Source organism: Colius striatus, chromosome 1, assembly GCF_028858725.1.
Source record: "Colius striatus isolate bColStr4 chromosome 1, bColStr4.1.hap1, whole genome shotgun sequence".
NCBI classification, from domain to species: Eukaryota; Metazoa; Chordata; class Aves; order Coliiformes; family Coliidae; genus Colius; species Colius striatus.
This window is the reverse complement of record NC_084759.1, coordinates 176,943,826-176,964,516: the sequence shown is the minus strand read 5'-3', so window position 1 is coordinate 176,964,516 and position 20,691 is coordinate 176,943,826. Positions and strand designations below refer to the sequence as shown.

At 36.6% G+C, this 20,691-nt stretch overlaps 1 protein-coding gene across 1 annotated transcript in view; it reads left to right on the top strand.

Annotated features, from left to right (window-relative positions):
• CNTN1 (contactin 1) overlaps positions 1–20,691 on the top strand; it is a 138,731-nt gene that overhangs the window by 95,072 nt on the left and 22,968 nt on the right. The window contains exons 15-19 of the mRNA XM_062020482.1: positions 604–762; positions 4,534–4,683; positions 8,152–8,222; positions 11,721–11,955; positions 15,532–15,635. Of these exons, the coding sequence (XP_061876466.1) occupies positions 604–762; positions 4,534–4,683; positions 8,152–8,222; positions 11,721–11,955; positions 15,532–15,635 (719 nt within the window). The remainder of the gene's footprint in view (positions 1–603; positions 763–4,533; positions 4,684–8,151; positions 8,223–11,720; positions 11,956–15,531; positions 15,636–20,691) is intronic.

The following is a 20,691-nucleotide window of genomic DNA, read 5'->3' as shown; positions in this document are numbered from 1 at the left end:
TCTTTCTTGAACTGTAGAGAAGCTTTGTCTAGTTCCACTTTCACTCAAGTTATATTAGTGTGCAGTAAGTTGTTTGAGTCTGATGACGGGTTTACCACATTGGAGTAATATGAAGGCCAAGAGAAATGTTAAGAGGTCTACAGAAATGTTTTTCAAGGCATGATATTTATCTAATATAAATTTCAAGTTTTTCCATATAAATCGTGTTTGGGGAAAATGTGGTGCAAGCAGAGAGGGAGATGGAAGGTGGGCCACCAATATGGTCATCATTAGGTGGAATTTAGAGAGGTTTTTTTCTGACTCTGGGTTTGCTGCTGTCTGAAAAAAAGAACAACAACAGTTTCAAAGTATCATTTTTTTCACTGAAGAAAATCTCAATATTACTACTTAGGAGTCATGGAAGTTTCATTTGGTAGCTGCTAGAGTTAAGAGCATTTATCACTGTCAAATATTAAAACACATGTATACATTTTCAGTCTGTTCTTCAGTGGAAAGTGAGACTCAAAAGTTTCGCATCTGATACAGACAAGTCAGAAAGGCTGTGAACTTTCATTTTCAGAATATTTAATTTGTGAATTGAACTGCCTGGTTTTTTTTTCTCAGGTCCTCCAGGCCCTCCCGGAGGTATAAGGGTAGAAGAAATTAGAGACACTGCTGTAGCACTTACTTGGAGTCGTGGAACAGACAATCATAGCCCTATTTCTAAATATACTATCCAGTCAAAAACTTTCCTGTCTGAAGAGTGGAAAGATGCAAAAACAGGTAAGAGTAATGTTAGAATCAATAAAGCCAATAGGTTTTAGAGTGTTTGTTAGAAAGCTTGGATAATCAGAAAGTTGTCACAATAAAAGGAAACTAGGATTGCTGTTCTGCTACATGATTTGGGAGCAGGTTCCATCCTGTCAGTGTGTTGTGAATAAATTTGTTTTCAGCTCTTGGGAGGCCCAAACTGAATATCAAGAAAAAAAGAAAAGAACAGGCCAGTTTTGCCCTGGTTTTTGCCTCTTTCCTTGTTACTTGAAACATTTCACATCAACTATTAGAATTGTAAAAAATTATTTGTATTTGTAAAAAATTATCATGTGTCCAGCAGGTCCATGGAGATTCTTCTCCCCCTTTACACTGCCCTGATGAGGCCTCATCTGGAGTACTGTGTCCAGTTCTGGACTTCTCAGCTCAAGAGAGACAGAGAACTTCTGGAGAGAGTTCAGCACAGGGCCACCAAGATGATCAGGGGACTGGAAGTTCTTTTGTACCAGGAAAGACTGCATGAACTGGGGCTGTTTAGTCTAGAAAAGAGGAGACGGAGAAGAGATCTTATTAATATTTACAAATATCTAAATGGTGGATATCAGGAGTTTGGGACATCCCTTTTTTTGATAGTATCTAGCAATAGGACAAGGGATAATGGAATGAAGCTGGAACACAAAAAGTTCCATTTAAACATAATAAAAAACTATTTCACTGTGAGGGTGAGGGAGCAGTGGCACAGGCTGCCCAGGGAAGTTGTGGAGTTTCCCTCCTTGGAGGTCTTCAAGACCTGCCTGGACGTGTTTCTATGTGACTTGATCTAGGTTGACCTGCTACTGCAGGGGGAGTGTACTAGATAATCTCTAAATGTCCCTTCCAACCCTACCATTCTGTGATATTCTATGATTTACAGATTAATTTGGATAAAAATAATGTGTCTTTGTTTCTGTATTTGTTATGGAGAAAGTTGATTAAAATTATTTTTTCCTGGGAGAAGGCTAAGATCCATCTGAAACTGGCAGCCCTAGAGAAAACATAGCTAACATTAACCTTCTAACCACTGGATGTCATCATTGTGACACATAATTGCAGTTGAGGTGGCACATACCTCAACCCGGGGCATGCTACCTACCATGCATGTGTGTCTGCAAGACTTAATATAAATTTTGAACCACTATTTCCTTTGAATTCTTTATGAAGGATAGCAGTGCTACAAGCTGTAAAAAAATGTCCTACCAATGTGATTAATTATGCCACTGAAATAACTTGTAACTTAAGTGCATCTCTATGGAATTAGAGCATCACATACTCAGCATTTCTAGACACCAAGAATGTTAATAGTTTCAGCTATTGTCTTCATTTAAGTTGTTCTTTGAAACTACAGAGATAGATGTCTAAGTAGACTTTGACACATTGACCTAAAAATCTCCTACATTTTCAGAGTAAAAGGTTAAAATTCTAGGCCCATTGCCTTAAATCATATGTATCTTCTTGAACATGCAGTATATGTAGCTCAATTGTATATAATTACCTCCATATATAATTACTTCCAGCAACCAGCACTAATGCATGACATCTGATAAACTAGCTCGGAAAATAAAACTAGAAGGTTCCACGATCCTTTCCTGTCTCTTGTATCTTGTTCAATTGTTCTGTAGAGTAGATTTCTTTGAAATTTAAAAAGAAAATAATGTAGAAATTAGAGCTGTTCAAAGAACTCTTGATTTGCTTTAGTAACAATATACACAGGTGGAAGGATCAGCCTCCACTTTTGTCAGGATGAATTTTATTTCCTATTATTTCTCTTTTTTTCTTTTTTTTTAAGCAATTGGGAAGAAACAGAGTTATGGGAAGCTTTAGGAGATAGCAGCTGTGATACTGCTTCCTTTTGTGCTGTTACTGGAACTAAAAACATGTGTAGGAGATACAAGTGTTGAATTTAGATCTTCACTCTGTCTGGTTCAGAGCAAACACTTGAACCACCTTTCTCATTTTTCAGGAAGCTTCTGTATTTGCATTGCTATAGGCATGATGTGATGCACTTCTCTGCTTCACGGAATTAACGTGATAACGTCTGACTGCATGTCTCAATGACTGAGTCGTATCCTGTAGCGTGTTGAGTGAGATTCACACCTTGTGTGGGACAGGGAGTAATCTAGATTGTTGAATGCCTTTTTTAAGAAGCTAGCAAAAAAGATGTAAATTATTCATTTCCAAAAAGTTGACATGAACTATTATGGTGTTTTCAAAATCAGAGCTTTTTTACTTGAACAGAATGAGTAACTTTGATTAAGAGATGATTCCTGCAAAAAGTAGGTAAAATCATCATAGTAACCACTGGCACCAGTGCAAGCTTTTGCTTAGTTTCTGGACTCCTCCCAGTCTGGCTTAGTGTTCACTTTCATATGAAAGAAGCATGATGAACAGTCCAAATTGATCTGTCATCAATGTTTAGGCTATCATTTAATACTGCTAATTTTCAATGTGTGGAAGAGAGGAATATACTTTGGCACTGCCCTTTGGAAATATTATTGTTATTATCACTACTATCATTATTCCCAAACCAAATCATTCATCTCAGGTTGCATAATATTGAGTGTGTTTTATGAAATAAGTGTATTCAACTTCACAGTATGGAAATATGTATGAATGGGTTATGTCATAAGTTGTTTACATTTATGTTGCTCTTTCCAGTCAAGAGGAACAGATTCTCATCATGTTGAGTGTTCAGAATTATTCTTGGAATTTGTAGCACAAAAAAATAAAATGAAGAGATTAAAAGTAGCCCAGGAAAAAGAATTCCAAATTTATATCACAGCTTGGATGCCATAGGAGGTTTGCAGTGGCTCTGCTGACTGGACAGAAAAATAATTTTGAGCAAGGATGACAAAGAGTGGTGGGCAGATGGAAAGAAAATGGAAAGTCTTTTCCTTTCTCCTTCAGGGCCTCACTTTGGAATGGCAAATTTAATGATTATTACTTAAAGTCGTATCACCATCCAGAGTTTATTTTTGCAGCCATTGGGTTAATATTTTAATTCCAAATCAACTGCCTTTCCCATGCAGAATATCTCATTTCTTGCCTCCCTGTAAACCAAAAACTCTAATATGACAAAAAAATATTGTCCCATAGAATAAATGAAAATCCTCTGTCCTTCTGTTGTTGGCTACAGAAAGAACCGCTGTTGTCTGCGAATTGCAGACAGAGTCATAAGTTAAGCATTTTATTTGTTGTAAAGAAACTCACCTTTACAATAACAAGTCTTTCACAGGGATTAGAGGAGCAATTACCTTCACTGGATCAGAAATGGATAGCAAGTTTTAACATGCCCACTAAGAAGGTGCATCAAAATATGACCCCATTTTATAAACCACTCATTGTCAATTGATCGAACCCTGCATTTGCACATCTAGCCTTTGTCTATCATGAATCTTTATTATTTTGCATTCCAGATTCCTCATTACATTTGTCTCTTCTACAGCTACAGTATGTAATTAGTAAGGATACTTCATAACTACATGTACTTTTTTGCTAGTTCACACCTGGTTAAAACTTACAAGTCTATAAGTGTTTATCCAAGATAGTGTCATAGTTTCCAAATTCCCAGTCACTGCTGTGAGTACTCTCTGTAAAATGTGATATTCCCAACGTATAACATCAGATTTCCTTCAGTTGGTTACATGTGACTGCAGAATGGTGGTAGTTTGCTGAAATCAACCATGTTGTTGGCTGACCTTCTTGTAAAAATGCTGTTTTCTAAAGCAATTCTCATTTGTTTTTTAGAACCATCAGATATTGAAGGAAATATGGAATCTGCTACAGTGATTGATTTAATTCCATGGATGGAATATGAGTTCCGAATAATAGCAACAAACACGTTGGGGACAGGAGAACCCAGTATGCCATCACAGAGAATTAGAACCGAAGGCGCCCGTACGTAAACAGAATTGTCTCTTTTTAATGTATTTCTTAATTGTCACATTTTTATTGATATTTTTTTTAATTTAGGGGGAGTTTTATTTGGAGGTTTATTGTTTATTTATAAGATGCAAGTCTAGAAAATACAGCCACCCACTACTATAGACTTCAGTAAGCAAATACCAGACTTTCCAGGTGTGGTAGCATCAAAGTAGACAGGAAAAAAACATGGTCTTACAAACAGCAAATTTACCTCCATGGCGGAAACTGACTCATATTGTATTTTTCAGAGATCCCTCACTGTATCTGGCAGTCAGGTTGTATGTGTATGAATGCATGCACTTGCTTGGGATGAGAGTAAAGGACTTAGGAAAAAACATGCATGAGTTTAACAAGGAAAATGTCCATTTGCTGTTTGGTTTGTTTCTAATTAAGGAATATATAACAGGATGTGTGTTATACTGGTTAATGGCATTTTACTGTGATTGAAGGTTTGGGCTTGTATCCTCTTATTCTATGTCAAAGATGTGACATTATCCGACACAGCATATGCCCTTATCAAGCTAATTGTTCAGTGTTAAAATCTCAGAGCATATTTAAGGATATCCTTTAGGCTCAGGCACATCTCTCTTATAATGAATTCTCCAAACTGAGGAATTAGATGTTAGTATTCAAGATAAGGCAGTCTGGTTTGACTGTACAAAGGAGATAACAGCAGAGCTCTTGGATGTAATGTATCACTGCAAAATTGAATCCAGCAAAGACTACATCCCGCTTAACACATATTAGGACCTGTGTATATTTACAGTTGTAGTACTATAGCTCAAGATTTGAAACAAAAAATGCAAAACCAAAGTATAAAAATTAATGTTTGCCATTACACCTGCTAGCTCATTGCTTTGATTAGATAGTATTTTTGAAAGAAAATGTATTTGCATTGTAAATTTCAATACATTTATTAAAAACATCCCCATATTTTGTCCGTTAAAAATGTTGTTGCTTACAGAGACAGGAAATACAGGTTGGTTAAATTAATCTTAACAGGGAAGTAAAAGCCACAAAACTTTAATACTGAAGTAAAAACAAATTACTGCCTATAAAATTGATAATTAGCATCATACAGTTGTATATGAAGGCCTAGGAATCGAAATGAGAAATTTACATGTGCTTCTTGGAGTTCCTGGACAATGGATATTTTTGAAATGTCAGAGAAGAGGCAGAAAGGGAGGGAAAATAATGCTCACAGATGGAATAGTGGCAGCATCCTGCAGTTTGCAGTATGCCAAGTTAATGTTATTTGTTGTAGCCTCCCCAAAATGGCATATCCTCTGGTTTTGTAGCAGGATGCTATGCTTTCGCAAGAGATAGTTTGTTCAGTCTGTTGTCTGATTCCCCATGCACAGCACCATTGTCGTTAATGGCAGACCATGAGACATGTGAAACAAAGCAAAATGTTAATGTAGCCTTCCTAGGCATCAGGCAGTGTTTATTGTCATGCCGAAATAGGATATAAATCAGTGAGTTTGCATATGAACTTCTGTGCTCAAGTGCATTATCTGCCAGGAGATGGAATTTGTTATGAGTGGCAACAATAGGAGTTGTCAGCTTTCAGGATACTATGGAACCAGTACAGTGTGTGCATTTTCATGTAAATCTGAAGAAGGTAAATATTCCATAAACAACCCATATCCACAGATTGTAGTTATTTTTAACTTTTGGTCTGTGTTCAAAAGCAACAAACAGTGCTGTGTCTTTCTTGTATTGTATGAATAACAACTAATGTCTATTAAACTCAAACGTTATCAGTGTCTTTTTCAATTTTGAAGGTTATCTTGTAGACAACCATAATTTCAGTAACATTTTTATTAGCATGCTAAGAATGTGTGCTCTGGTTTTACATTTTAGTGAATTATACTTGTTTCATCAAGAACACATTTCACAGTGACTTCTTGAAATTCAATTGATTAAAGTCTGTTTTTGTGCATTTTAGTTTCTGGATGCATTTGAGTAATTGTCTACATAGAGCTGCCTGAATTAGTAACGTGATCTTAATAGAAGAAAACTGTGATTAATGGTTGAGAGATTAGGGAGATTCTCTTGAAAAGAGTGGCTTTTAAGACAGTCTTTTTTCTTTTCCTTGCCAAACTGTTTATATTCTTTGAGCATTTAAGCATTCTAGCAAACGTCTGCTTCTAACTTAGGATTGAAGTTATATGCTTATAATAGATAGTGTGACTGGTAAGTATTTCAGTAATAACAATGTCAGGGAACAGGCTGATAACTCTGGCAAAAGCTTCCTCTGGAGTTGTCATGATATATATGTTTAGTCTCATTCTCCACTAATTTGTTTTCTGAGAGGCCAGAAATAAATAATGCAAACCATCCACTGAATGCTGAGCTCCATTTCAAATTCATTGCTACATTTTTTAATCCTTTCTGAAAACATTTTTTCTTTTCTGCTTTATGTTTCTCCTCGGCTGACCCTCAGAGAAGGCCTCAGAAAACATGTTAAATAGTAGTACAGTGCTTAGGAACTATCCTCTTACTGTTTTGTGACATTCACTGATTAATGGAGAAAATGCCTGATCATATATAGAATTTTTAACACTAAGAATATGCTCATGTAGATAGGGCATGTAGCTAATTCATGATCACCTGGGGCATATTTAATGCACTATAGGTAGGTCATCCTTTCCAATGGTAATTTGTGTGTCCTTAATATTGAGTAATAGCAAATAAATACACAAACACCAGAGAGGATGACAATAGAATCACAGTTAGTGCGAAGTCTCACAGAACTGAGAATATAGGAATGATTTGTAACAGAGTCCATGAGAGTATCCTGCTTTACCACTCAGCTGTATGCTAATGGTAGATCAACAGATTTTATTCCATTACATGGAATATCAGTGTAAAATGCAATTAGGAAATTACTAAATACTATGGCAACTTTGCTTCTGAACATCAGCCCATTTGAATATCCTATTGAAGTTGTACCACTAATCTGGAAAAGGATTAGGATGCCAGTGTTTCAGAGATATGGGTTTAACATTACACATTGAGTGTAAATCCGTTGAAGTAGATGGAACTAGTCATAGTCTGTTAAGGTAAATATATGTGCAAGTCCTAGGTGCTCAAACCCTTGGCATAACAACATCTGAGGAAGCATAAGAATAGTATACAGTGATTCTCTTAAGATCTATAAGGAGTGTTCCATTTCTGAATATTCAGTTAAATATTTGCAGAGAATGTGGCTAAAAACAAAAATGATTGATTGTCAGCTGTCATTAGAACTGGCATGTTTCCTGTAGCAGTAGCTATGCATTAGGCTTGTCAGGCCCACAGACTCTCACAGCTCTTATAGACTGTGATTATTTTGTGTGCCATGTGTGCTCATTGGCCCTGCTGGTAAAAAAAAGTAAATAGTGATATCTTTACTGAACGTATACTTTGTAGTCATTGTCCTCTATTCTATTTTTCTAGCTCCTAATGTGGCTCCTTCTGATGTTGGAGGAGGGGGTGGAAGCAATCGAGAACTGACAATCACATGGATGGTAGGTATTACGCTGATATGGCATGAAACCCATATTTCTTGTGACTCATCTTGCTACCCCTGAAACCCATGGATGATTTCTCACTATTTTGGAGCAGGGCTCTCACCTTTGGGAGCAGGGTTTATACACAACGTATAGTTTTTTCAGACTTTTCTTGTAAAAATACATTAAAAGGAATAAGGAAGATAGTATTTTGGATGCCTATGTATTGGAAATATCATCTAAAATATGATCTAAAACATTATCTATGTATTTTTCAAAGAGATTCAAGCACATATTGACTATGATAATGCATCGATGTAACTGCATTTGAAAGTTCTGCAAAATGTATCTTTCTTGCAAGCTTTTAAGTTACAAACTGATAAGCACGCAGATTTGCTTCCTACAACTCAAGTATAACATGTGCTGCACAGATTTACAGGCTGTATTTAAAAAAAAAAAAAAAGATACATTGCCATTCTATAAACAAGTCAGTCATAATTATGAACTGCAGTTTTAAGGAAATTCTTTGATACTGACATTTTATAAGCTTTATTTTATGCTAATGTGACTGGTAGCACAAAGCAATGTTGCCTCATACCACACATACCACTATTTAGCCATTCATTGATGCTCACATAATGATGATGTTTTTCTTTTCCTCCAAGCCATGATTTTTTTCTTTAATGATTATGTGTTAAGCAAAGTAAAGAAAAGGGAAAAAGACAGAAATAAAATGTTAATCAGATTATTTTTTTTAATGCAATGTAATCAGAAAATCTTTTCAGTAAGTGAAGTCTTTGGAAAGTTTCATGTCTCTTTACCATAAATATCCAGTCCATAGTGTTTTACCTTCATTCCAGTATTAAAGCAGTTGGGTTTAGAATTTATCTTTAGTGTGGGGGGAAAAAAATGCTTCTGAAAACAGAGAAGAAGGGAAAAGAGACAAGAAGATAGGAAGAAAACAAAACTCGGAATAAGAGAGAATAAGAATTTATAAGCAAAGTTGTTGTGTAGGGTTAGGAGTTGGGTTAAGTTACACTGAAGAGAGAGTTAAAGGCTTCTAAAGGGTATTTGGGAAAGCTAGGGAGGAGAAATAAAGAAAAAAAAAAAGTCTATCTGATGCATATCAGAGCCTGTGAGTATCCAGCAAAATCAGTGTTACAGAAGCATTGCCTCTGTCTGTCAAAGAAAGACAAATATTATGTTTGAAGAATTTACCAAATTTATCTTGATACTGACCTCTCTCATCACCTTCATAAGTCTATGAGGCACATAAGGCACAGGTACACCACTTGTGTCATTTAGGAAATAGTTTCAGATGTAGCAGCTTCTTTACCTCTGTAAAAATGGCTTTTTCTCGAGGAAAGTAATGCAAAGATGACATAATTTCAACAGCAACTTTGTCATTGTTGCATAGGGGTCCCCCTTATGAATGTACAAATTTTAACCCATATGTGTATTTTCTTCTTTTTGTACTTAAGGTTGATCATACCTCGTCTGAAGACTTCTCAAGTATGACAGAGAAATAGTCAGCCTTTTCTGTTTTGTTTTCTGTTTGGGTTTGGTTTGTTTTTATTTCAGTTCAAAATGTTTATTTAGTCTTCCTAAATACTTTAGCAATGAATTGAACCCTAAGAAAAAAATTATAGGCTTCTGAAAAAGGAACATTCACACTTCTGTTAAAATATAGTGAAAAGGTTCTTTCTTAGTTCCACTAACAATAAGTTAGAAAATAGATGTATCATAATTGATTTGATTCTGATCTTTATTTATTTCTGAAGAAGAAAAAAATCAAATAGGAAAACATGCAATGGACAGTTGCACAAGACCTAGAGTATTTCATTATTTCTTCACAAATTCTGTCTTACAAAAAAAACTCATGAAAACCAAATCAAACTACAGAGCTACTTCTTATATTGCATTTAGAGACCCATACTCGCGACATTTTCAGTATGGTGAAAACTTGGCTGTTACCAAACTAAAAAAAATAACCAAACAAGAGCAAATTATAACCAGCAGAATAATGACTAATGCAAGATCTGAAGTACAAGATCATTTCAGTCTTCCCTGTACATCCAAATAGATTTATATTCCAATTCTTTCTCTTACCTAATGTCATGCTTTTTACGTCTGTTCTGTAATGAGTAGCTCATTTAGTCAGACAAATTAAACATGACTTCAAATATTTACTTCCCAAGAATCTTCCGTACTATGTCTAGCAAGTACTTTTGAATAGAGGCGTTACATTTATGGAGCTTGTCTGACATGATATATCTGCAAGGCTGTAGAGGCTTTATCTGTCTATAAAGGTGTATATTGATTCCCCAGATGTCTTGATATTTGCATATGCTACTCAAAATCGTCTTGAGCAGAGCAAAATGTATGGCAGGTTCACGTGTTGCTGCAAACCTCCTTTCAGCTTTTTCTGTGATTCGTAAGCCCAAGTTGAATGAGATAGAGATGCAATCAAAGCTCTTCTGAGTCTTGTTTTGAAAGAAGAGCTGAGAAAGAGAGCTAGGAGTCGCATGCCCATTCTTCCTCATTTTGCCTTGTTTTTCATTCCCTCTTCCATTTTGTTTTTCAAAGTTTTTAATGGATACTACAAACTGTGCAACTACTTATACCTAATTATTATGTGCAGCTATTGGATGGCAAGCTGCTTTCAACATTTTACTCGAGACCTTCCAGAATATAGATTTCCATTCCAGTCCTGGCTTTCTAAAGTTTGCTCTGGATGAAAACGATTCTGAGACTAGGGCCACATCCAGGCTGCTTACCTATGGGGCATATGGGGTAAGATTCTGGTTTATTTTAAGCAGCTACTACAATAATAGGTTCAGAAGACAAGCAATGGAAGGTGACTCAGTCCATGAAATCTACTTTTTGAGAGTTTGCCTATGAATTTTGACTTAAGTACATGAAGGTATGTTAGTTTTTCTGGGAAACCAGTTATCCAATTTTCACCTGTTGTCCAGTCAGACCTGAGGTAGAAAACAAGGCATACTTCATTGAATAGGTTCACTCAGCCTGATAAAAAAATAAGCACATAAAATAGATATCTTATTGCAGTTCTTTTTTCATAGCAGACTTACAGTTAAAGTTTCCTAATGGCTTGTGGTTAGTGTCACATCTAGACGTATATACTTGTATAACGTGTCTGTATAACATAGCCACTGTCACTCCTTCAGAAAGCCTTTTTTGATAGGTACAGATGATAGTTTTGGTACCTAATCACTCTTGGTTTCTGTAGAAGAGATGGAATGTCTTGCATGGAGTTTGAATGAGGAACAAGGTCATAAAATGGTGTAGTAGCAAATACAGTATTGCTGCATATCTGCATAATGGAGATGGTGTATTTTTAAAGGGGATAGGAGCAAACTGTAGAAGCAAACCAGGAGGAAGTGGAACTTCAGTGTTTTACAACACACATGTCGATACTGTCTTATTTTTTTCTCATTAGAGATCCATTTGTTTAGTTACCCATAAAAATTAATATTTTATCTTTTACCTCTTTAGCCTTTGTCAAGAGAATACCACTATGGCAATAACTTTGGTTATATAGTGGCTTTCAAGCCATTTGGTGAGAAAGAATGGAGAAGAGTTACAGTTACTAATCCTGAAATTGGCCGGTATGTCCATAAGGATGAATCAATGCCACCTTCAACGCAATATCAAGTAAAAGTGAAAGCTTTTAACAACAAAGGGGATGGACCATTCAGTCTCACTGCTGTCATTTATTCAGCACAAGATGGTGAGTAAAGATTCCAGATAAATTTTACACCGAGGATTCAGATGAGCACTACTAACATCAGTAAAGAGACCCTGGTCCTTGACACTGATCATATAGCAACATACACCTTCAGCACGGAGGGTGTATGTTGCTCACACAAAACACTTGCAGTTGTTCTGAGTAAACAACTTCAGACTCTGCTTTCTCTGTGATGCCAAGCACTTGGAGGTACTTTTGGGCAGTAAGCAATATGCAGAATCTTTTGAGATTCCCCACAGAGCTTGTTAAAAGATTCAAGAATTTAGAAACATTCATTCTGATCTTCATATTGGTCCCCTAAAACGATTACATCGTTATGCAGCAATGTCTCTGTGATCTTTGTGCGTGTGTTTGACATATGTAGTTTTTTTCTTCTTAAGAGGCCACACTAAAGCCTATTATTCTTGTAGCTCAATATCAGAATTTAGCCCAGAATTGTGAGTTCAGTTTTGTCTGTTTACATTTCTAGCATGTTTGGACTAAATTATCCCTGCCACAGTCTTTATTCTGATTAGGATGTTGGAGCTATTAAATGAATAATTTAATGGAAACCTCTTTGATATTTCACTAAAAACTTTGTCTAAATCCTTACTGGAGGTATTTCACATGCTGTGATCTTTAGGACTGAAGTTTAAATGACATTTCCAAACTTAGCAGGAGAGTGAAAGTCCTAGAAGAAGGTTTCCTTTAAATCAGAGGAAGTATATACAACATCCTAATTGCAACATAATCACACAAGGCTGTTTTAAAATATGTGGTTTGTTAATTAATGCCAGAAACTCAAAGAATCACCCATATTTTTCTTTCCATAGAGGAGAATCTCCTTCACAAAGTCAATAGATCCAGACCAAAGAGCTAAGAGGAGGGAAATGGTAACAAGGTCACATTCTCACACTTCCAACTCTGTTTTTACTCTGTATTTTAAGGGAGATTTATGTTCATGATTTCCCTTAGCACGAACGGGAACCCACAGACAGAGCAAAGATAAAATAGTCCTTTTGTTTCTGGCAATAATTCAGAATTCAAGCTAGCAACACTTAGCTATCTGAAGAGGTTAATTCTAATGCTTTTTCTCAGAAAAGCATACCTTAGAATATCGTCTTCAACAGCTGCCTCAGCAGCAGAATAGTTGGTTTTGCAATTGTGTAAATGCATTATGGTGCAACAGAAGGCATATCTGCCAAATAACATTTCAGTATCCATCCTTTCTCAGAGGCATTATCAACAGCTGACCGATTAGTTCCCACATGTTTATGTTAGGATTATACTAACCATGTCAGAGATGGCAGTATGTTTGTATAATGCTCTAAATTCAGAGATGTGACAGAGCCTAGAAGCTCCAAAAGACAGAGGAAAAGCAAATGTGCCATAGTGCCAGCTTCCAGATAAAGAAGTCACTTCAGTGGCTGCTGATATTCCAACATAGACTTTAACAAAGTCCAGACACTTGATAGAAACACTTATGGTTTAAATCACACCAGTTGCAGGCAGCAAAAGGAAGAGAAGCTCAGTGAATCTACTTTTTTTTCTTTGATTTCAAGCACAAGAGTCACCAAAACTGATTCACAGTGCTCCAGACCTTACGGGTAGTACTCAGCTCCTGTTCAGTGCTATGGCCCTGACTGCTACCATATCATATCCAGGAACTACAGGGCAGGTTAAAAGGATTTTTTCCAGTAGGTTTAATGGAAGTTCTTTCAAAGACCATCGCTCTGCAGAGTTTTCTGCTAGCATCATCAGGACTTGTACAAAGTCACCTCTGTACCTGCAGTCTTACCAGCTTCCAGCCTTAACTTTTTATCCTTATACTTAGAAGATAATGGTATGATGACCATTCTTTTCACTTAAGAGAACATATTGTGAGGCCCATGTGATTGTTTCTTTATTGATAGTATTACTGAATTAGCAGTCATCTTACTGGCGCAGGGGAGACTGCAAAATATTTATAGAACATATATGCCAAATAGGAATATAAATTATTTGGATCTCATAAACAATCATAACCAGATGAAATATTGTTTAAGAGTATTGTATCAGCAAAATCCCTGGCAGTTGGAACTTCTCAATAGGAAAGATTTTGGCACTGATGCAATGAAGAAGAATCTGATGGTTATTTGAGAATAGATGGGATGGATCACAGCTATTCCAGCTGTACTCCCATACCTCGGAATCAGCAAGTGATGATACTATCATCAGACAACACAACTTCTCAAAGGTATTAGTGAACTTTAAAGCAACGTGGTCATACAGTAGTTCATACAGATAGGTATGAATATGCATACATACATCCATAAATATAATGACAGGACTTCCACTAACCTGTGTGTTTTGTGATCTATCTGTGTATGACTAGTTATAACTGTGGGCATCTCTGTTCACTTCAGTGACTGGGGAATTTCTGTATTCCCATGTGTTTTAAGCCAAGTTCCATATCTGACAACTACTAGTCATACCTGCCATTGCTAGTAGTGAGTAATGGTTGCTAGCAATGACTGTACGGGTCTCTTGCTTATCTAAATTCCTGTCATTGTGAAAACAATTTTGCAATAATGTATCATTTTCTTAATTATACATTTGCATTATTAACAGTCATTGAAAGACAATTACAAAAGGTAACTTTGCATATAAGATTATTTTGTTACCTAGGATACTTTTCATGAGAGATATAACTGATTTTTTTCTTAGCAGTGGCTGTTTTGATGCATAGTTGACTGGATGCCCAGTTGGAAGATTAAGCATATGAAAGCTTTGCTAAGCTAGGGCTGCCGTGCCTGTCTGTTGCAACTTGTTTCAAAAGATTCGCGACAAGGAACTGTTCTTAGCTTGGACAACTTTCTCTTTTGTAGACATTGCTAAGTTTATTCCTTTTAAAATTCCTCAACTTACTTAAAATGCAAGCAGCAGTGAAATTAACAGCTTCTCATAATGAAAGCTGAACTTAATATTCTAAGCCCTGAATAGAAGTGTATCATATTATAATGGCCTGTATTCTGTGTTGGCTGCTGTCCAGAACTGAGAACACAAACAAAATGAACTACGTGATGTATGCCTGGTAGAAGGATGCTCCTGGATGATTTCAAGTTTATGTGTGCCACTGGACAGTTCTATATCTAATACCTGGTCTCATAAAACCTTTGTATCATCATGGCTAAATCTCATACGTATGAATTTTTCTGTAACTAGCTTGAAAAATCTGATGTATATAATCTGTGAGCTACTGCCCAATTTAGTAAAAGATCATGGAATGCTTCATTCTGTTTATCAAAGCCTGGTTTTAGTTTACACAAATGTCAGCATGGAATCTGTTGAAGCATAAAAATACGTAGTCTGAGCCAAATAATAGGATCATTGCCTTGTTTTTGTAGAGTCACTTTCCCATACAGATCATCACTGAATCTACAAATTACTCATAAAACCAGATTAAAGATTGACACACTTGGCTCCCAGTTACAAAGTAAATAATATAAAATATTGAAGTGAGAAGAGCCACTGTAAGGGAGTGTAACAGCATCACTGGATGAGACCGGATATTTAACGTGTGTTTGTTTCATCTTCCAGCTCCAACTGAAATACCTACGGATGTGAGTGTAAAAGTCTTGTCATCTTCTGAAATGTCTGTTTCTTGGCACCATGTTTCTGATAAATCTGTGGAAGGATATCAGGTGAGTTTTAAAGGTGATATTATGCATCTTCTCATTTAATTTCAGTAGTTAAATTCAAGAGTAATTCCTACTTTATCATTCTCTCTTAGGGTTAAGTTCTCTTTAGTTGTTGCTTGCTGTACAGATTTCACATCCCGAGAAAGAATTTTTTTTTTTGGTGCTATGTGCCTCATTACTAAAACATATCAACAACTGTACTTGCCTATGTTGTGGAACTGAGTGCCTATCTCTACCTCCTCAAAACAGATTGAAATTAAGTTTTAGGTGTCATTGTCAACACGGATATGAAATTGCAACTAACCCATAGCTCATTAAACCATCATTTATTAGCAGTTATTAATATAGTTCACCTACAAATCCCACAGACAGAGGGACTAAAATCCAGTATAACAGAGTGTGATTCTACACAGCACACACATAAAGTTTTTAAATTACAAGCAGAGGACACTGGGGTTTGAAATGAAGATATTGACATCAACGGCAATTCCTAATATACTAAAGCAGCTCATTATTGTGGTATTTCACTGGGATTGTGCAACTAGGATAGGATAGACAAATTCATGGTTGTGACTGAGATGTGAGTGGACTGTCAAGATCTGTGAGCTCGAGCCAGCCAGCCATGTAGCAGTGTTGCACTCTGGAGCTGGACAGAGAAAGTGGGCACAAAGCCTGCACACCCTGAATAACCAGAACAGACACTCAGCAAGCCCATGCTGTGAACTGGGAGAGGTGGAGAGAGCAGCAACAAGCACTGCTGGGAGAGACTGGGAGTACAGTAGCGATGCAATGGAGATGAGAGTTGTAATAGGGAAGGAAGGCTGGAGAGGTAAGGATAAATGGAAAAGGGAAGAGCATGGTGGGAGATAATCCCCATAGACAACCCACTTTTGGCTGATTTGTTGTTGTTTTTTTTTTTTAATTTTACTTTATTTTATATAAAACCAGCTGAGTTGGTGTCAGGGGAAGAAGGGAGGGGAAAGGATTCAGCAGGAAAAAACACAATGCACAGAGCAATAAATAGAGCAAAAGAAATAAAGATTGGAAAGCAGGATCTTTGGGATGGAAAGAGAATGACTACTTTTCTGAAGAAACATAGGATACCATGGAGATGGATGGAGAACTCTGTTACACAGAATATAGATGTGTGGACTGTGGCCTTATTTTGATAGGTAGAGTGTAACTTCATCCAGTACTGCACTTCCACAAACCAAGTGTGAACTGTGTGACTTGAAAATGTATAGTGAGGATTGACATTACAGTATCAATTTATCCTCTTTTTTGGTCTTTTTCTGAAGTAATCTTCTAGTTATCCAGACTGTGGGAAAAGGTTCCCATTTAGCTACACAATAAACAGGCTGATAGGCATGAATTACTGCCCCACATAGCTCAGTAAGGTATTAATTTTGAGATCTTTTTCTCTAGAGCAATCACCAGCCTCATTCTAGTAGAGGCAAAGGCAGCAAAGGGCAAACCTGTGCATCTGCACTGAGGGCAAACAGAAGTTCTATGCTTCTGAAGACCAGATCTCAGTCCTGAAGAAGCCGTAGGACAGGACAAAAATTGACCTCTTTTGGAAGGTCAAGGCCACAGATAGCTTTTCTGAAGTTACAATACAAGTTTAGGGGAAAAGAGCACCCAAATTACATTATGAAATTTCACTTAATATGTCTGGAATTCTGTGTCCCTGTTGGCATCAAGAAATAGTCCTTTTTTTTTTTTCATTACTGCTCAGCTGTAACACGGGTTAGCAAAATCCCACATTCACCAGGACACCTTCTTCGTTTCATTTTTTGTCTTAATTAGAACCTGAAAATTGAATAATTAACCTATTCAATGCTAGGGTTTAAGAGGTGGGAGTGCCCTGAGCAAAGTACCTGAAGGTATTTCACCTGTGACACAATGCTTTTCACACCAGGAGGAGTCAGATTTTGACACTAATGCATACTGTCAGGATGACTGCCCTCATGGTGATGAGTGTGAGCTGATACATTTTGCCCTTACAGAGGAGTATCCTCAGCTCACACTTAAAGAAGAGATAAAATAAGAAAACTGTCTCTATCCATATAGAGAATTTAAGATTTATGAGTTCTTACAACAGTCTGCTAAAAGCCACAGCTCTTCAGTACATGCGCTACCAAAGACACTCTCCATATTTCCTTCTACTTCTATACCATAGATATGTTTGTTTTATTAAACAAATTTATTATTACTCATCACCATTTTCCCTTGTTTACTGAAATGTGCTATTAGCATTCTTTCTTAATGTGAGTGAAGTATCTCTTCTATGTCTCTCATGTAAAAGTTCAATGAATATGAGAGCTGTTGTTTCATGACACTTACAGAAACAACTTCTGATTTATTTCAATATACTAAAATTTGAATAAAGGAGAGGACCATGAAAGAAAGTGTTTTTCTTGGATTTCAGCACTAATTCATAATGGCTAAAGCCTTCCTTCCCACAGATTGCTCTCGGCTTATCTCCTACAACAAACTCTAGAGCTGGAGTGAAGTACCCTCCAGTGTTCCCTGGAGATTCATTACTTGTGCATTATCCTAACAAGGTAAATGCAGATCACCGTGAAAAAGCAGACTGTCCAGGATTGTTATCCAAGATTTTTAAGTAAAAGAGCAAAGTAGGGAAATGTGACTTCTTGAAGCAATGGAGCATTTGATTCTAGATATCACTTCCACAGAGGCAACAGAGTGAAAGAAGTTTCCCAGTTATTTCAAGAGACTTTTAAATTGCTTGAATAATAAGTGAGAAGAGAAATGCAGGGATAGCTTAAGGAAGACAGTACTTTTTCTTAGCTCTCAAGGGGGCAATCTTCATTTTTTCTTTCTTTTCCAAGAGTAGTTGCAATGATCCAAATATGTAGATGTGACTGTATATTAAATGAAGAGGCAAAGAAGAACATTCTTAGTCTGTGACAGCTCACACACTACAGGAGTAGCCCACAACATCACAGCCAAGAACAATAATTTTTGTGATTTAAATCTAGTTTAATTTTTGAATTATATTATTTCTGCCTGAAATGTAATATACTCTCAGTGAAGTAATTTGCATTTTCATCCATTGTTCTCACTTGTTGTGTTTGATGCTGTGTATTACATCATTGCTCGTTATATTATGCCTTTAGCATCACTGTAGTGCAAATGAACAGTAGGATCATAGAAAGTTTTGCAAGTCGGAGATATTCCAAAGCTTCCAGCAAATGCTCTGTGATTAACAAAAGCGTCACATAAAGTGTGTTAGCCATCTTTAGGTAAAGCAGGTATTTAATTAACATAACAGAACAAACTAAAAATGAATTAGTTAATCTTCAATGGCCAGTTAATAACAACAAAGCTACCATTGGTCTATTAAACTTTTGGCCACCTAAAACTTCATAGACATCCCTTTGCTGCAGGCTAGAAACTTGTTTGAACTTAGGGACACAGACATGCCATTCTCTAGCTTCTGTTGAACACACCCTCCTACACTTGAGTCAGCTACTTGTAGTTAACAGCTTATGGTATACAGATGGTTACATTCAACAACAGCAGTTAATCTACAACAGTTTATTAATTATAGCAAAAAAAACTTACTCAAAGATCATAATCAGACCTTCAGCTCAAATGATTTGTGACTGTTTCAGACCCACATCTGTTTGAAACCATTCAAGTGAAGGTCACCACCTTGCTGGAGAAAAGTTACTCTCAAGATGGCTGCAGGATGGATTAGGTGCACATTCCTCACTTATTTTGAGGCAAAGGCTGTTGACTCAGTAAAATGGATACCTTGATTAGTGGGAATTTTGAGAGTGTGAGTGCCTAAATTGCAGTAAATGTATTATTAGGATACTAGTGGATTAAACTTCCAAAACACTGTGCAGGATGTGCATTTATGTAATTAAATGCTAGCTGTTTGTGCCTGCTCAAAGGCAAGTATACATGCTCTATTTAAAAATCAGAGGCAGTTTGGCCTGCAGATAAAATGTGAGTCTTTCTGCACTAGGAAAGAGTGAGAAAAGCCGTTAAGATACTTTCACATTTGTACTAACCAGAGTATGAATAACATCTAACACTGGTGTGCAAGACTGAGACAACATTGACCACAGACTCCTGTACTTAAATGAGAGTAACTTTAGTGTAGTGATATTGACTGTTGCCATGACCAAAAACTTCTGAAGTAGGTGAAGGGAAATCCACTACTCTCCTCATTCAGCCACAGTATGTGGTCTGAAGTAAAAGAAATATTTTTATTAAGCATATTATTTTAAATGTGAACAAGGGAAAGTAAAGCCTTGCCAAATGAGGGCTGTACGCATCATTTGTAAAGAGGAAAATCGTGATACTAACACCTTGAGAAACTATCTGCTCTCCTAACCTATTCCTTAAATTAAGGTTCCAAGGAAGACTAATGTCAGCAGAACAGAGATTAGGTAACAAGATACCTGATGTCACCAGTCAAATCTTACAAAGCAAGGTTTTTCCTAGAACCTGAAATTACCAACAACATTAAACTCTTCCTAAAAAATTTTCCAAGTTCCTCATGTAGGATACCCCAAAATCATTATGAAGACAGGCAGAAGACTAGCAGAAATGCTGACAGTAAAACACTCAAAACCAAAACAGAATGGGCACTGCTTTCCACTCATTACTCTGGTTAGTGCAGTATTTCGGTCTTATGCAAATAGTTGTAAACCAGACAAAACCTGGAGTCTGACCATGTTTTACTCTCATTTACATCTCACAAGGCCATGCAGACTAGGACCCTGTGTATGTGGTAGACCCTATGGAATGGCATCACTCTGTAGGAATTACTCTCTTACAGTGGTGCTTTGTAATGTGTAATTAGAATGGAACCGTTTATTGGCAAAAAAAACCTCACAGAATGTGTATGTAGAGTTAATTAACTTTGGATTTTGGGATGTTACAAGCTTACATTGATGCTTTTCCCAGAGTTTAAGCATTTTCAGGTTCTTTCTCATTTATTTTGACACATGTCTTGTTGTACTATGAAAATGTAAAAAATTCAGACAAAGAGCTTTGGAAAACAATTGGGTACACGTATCCG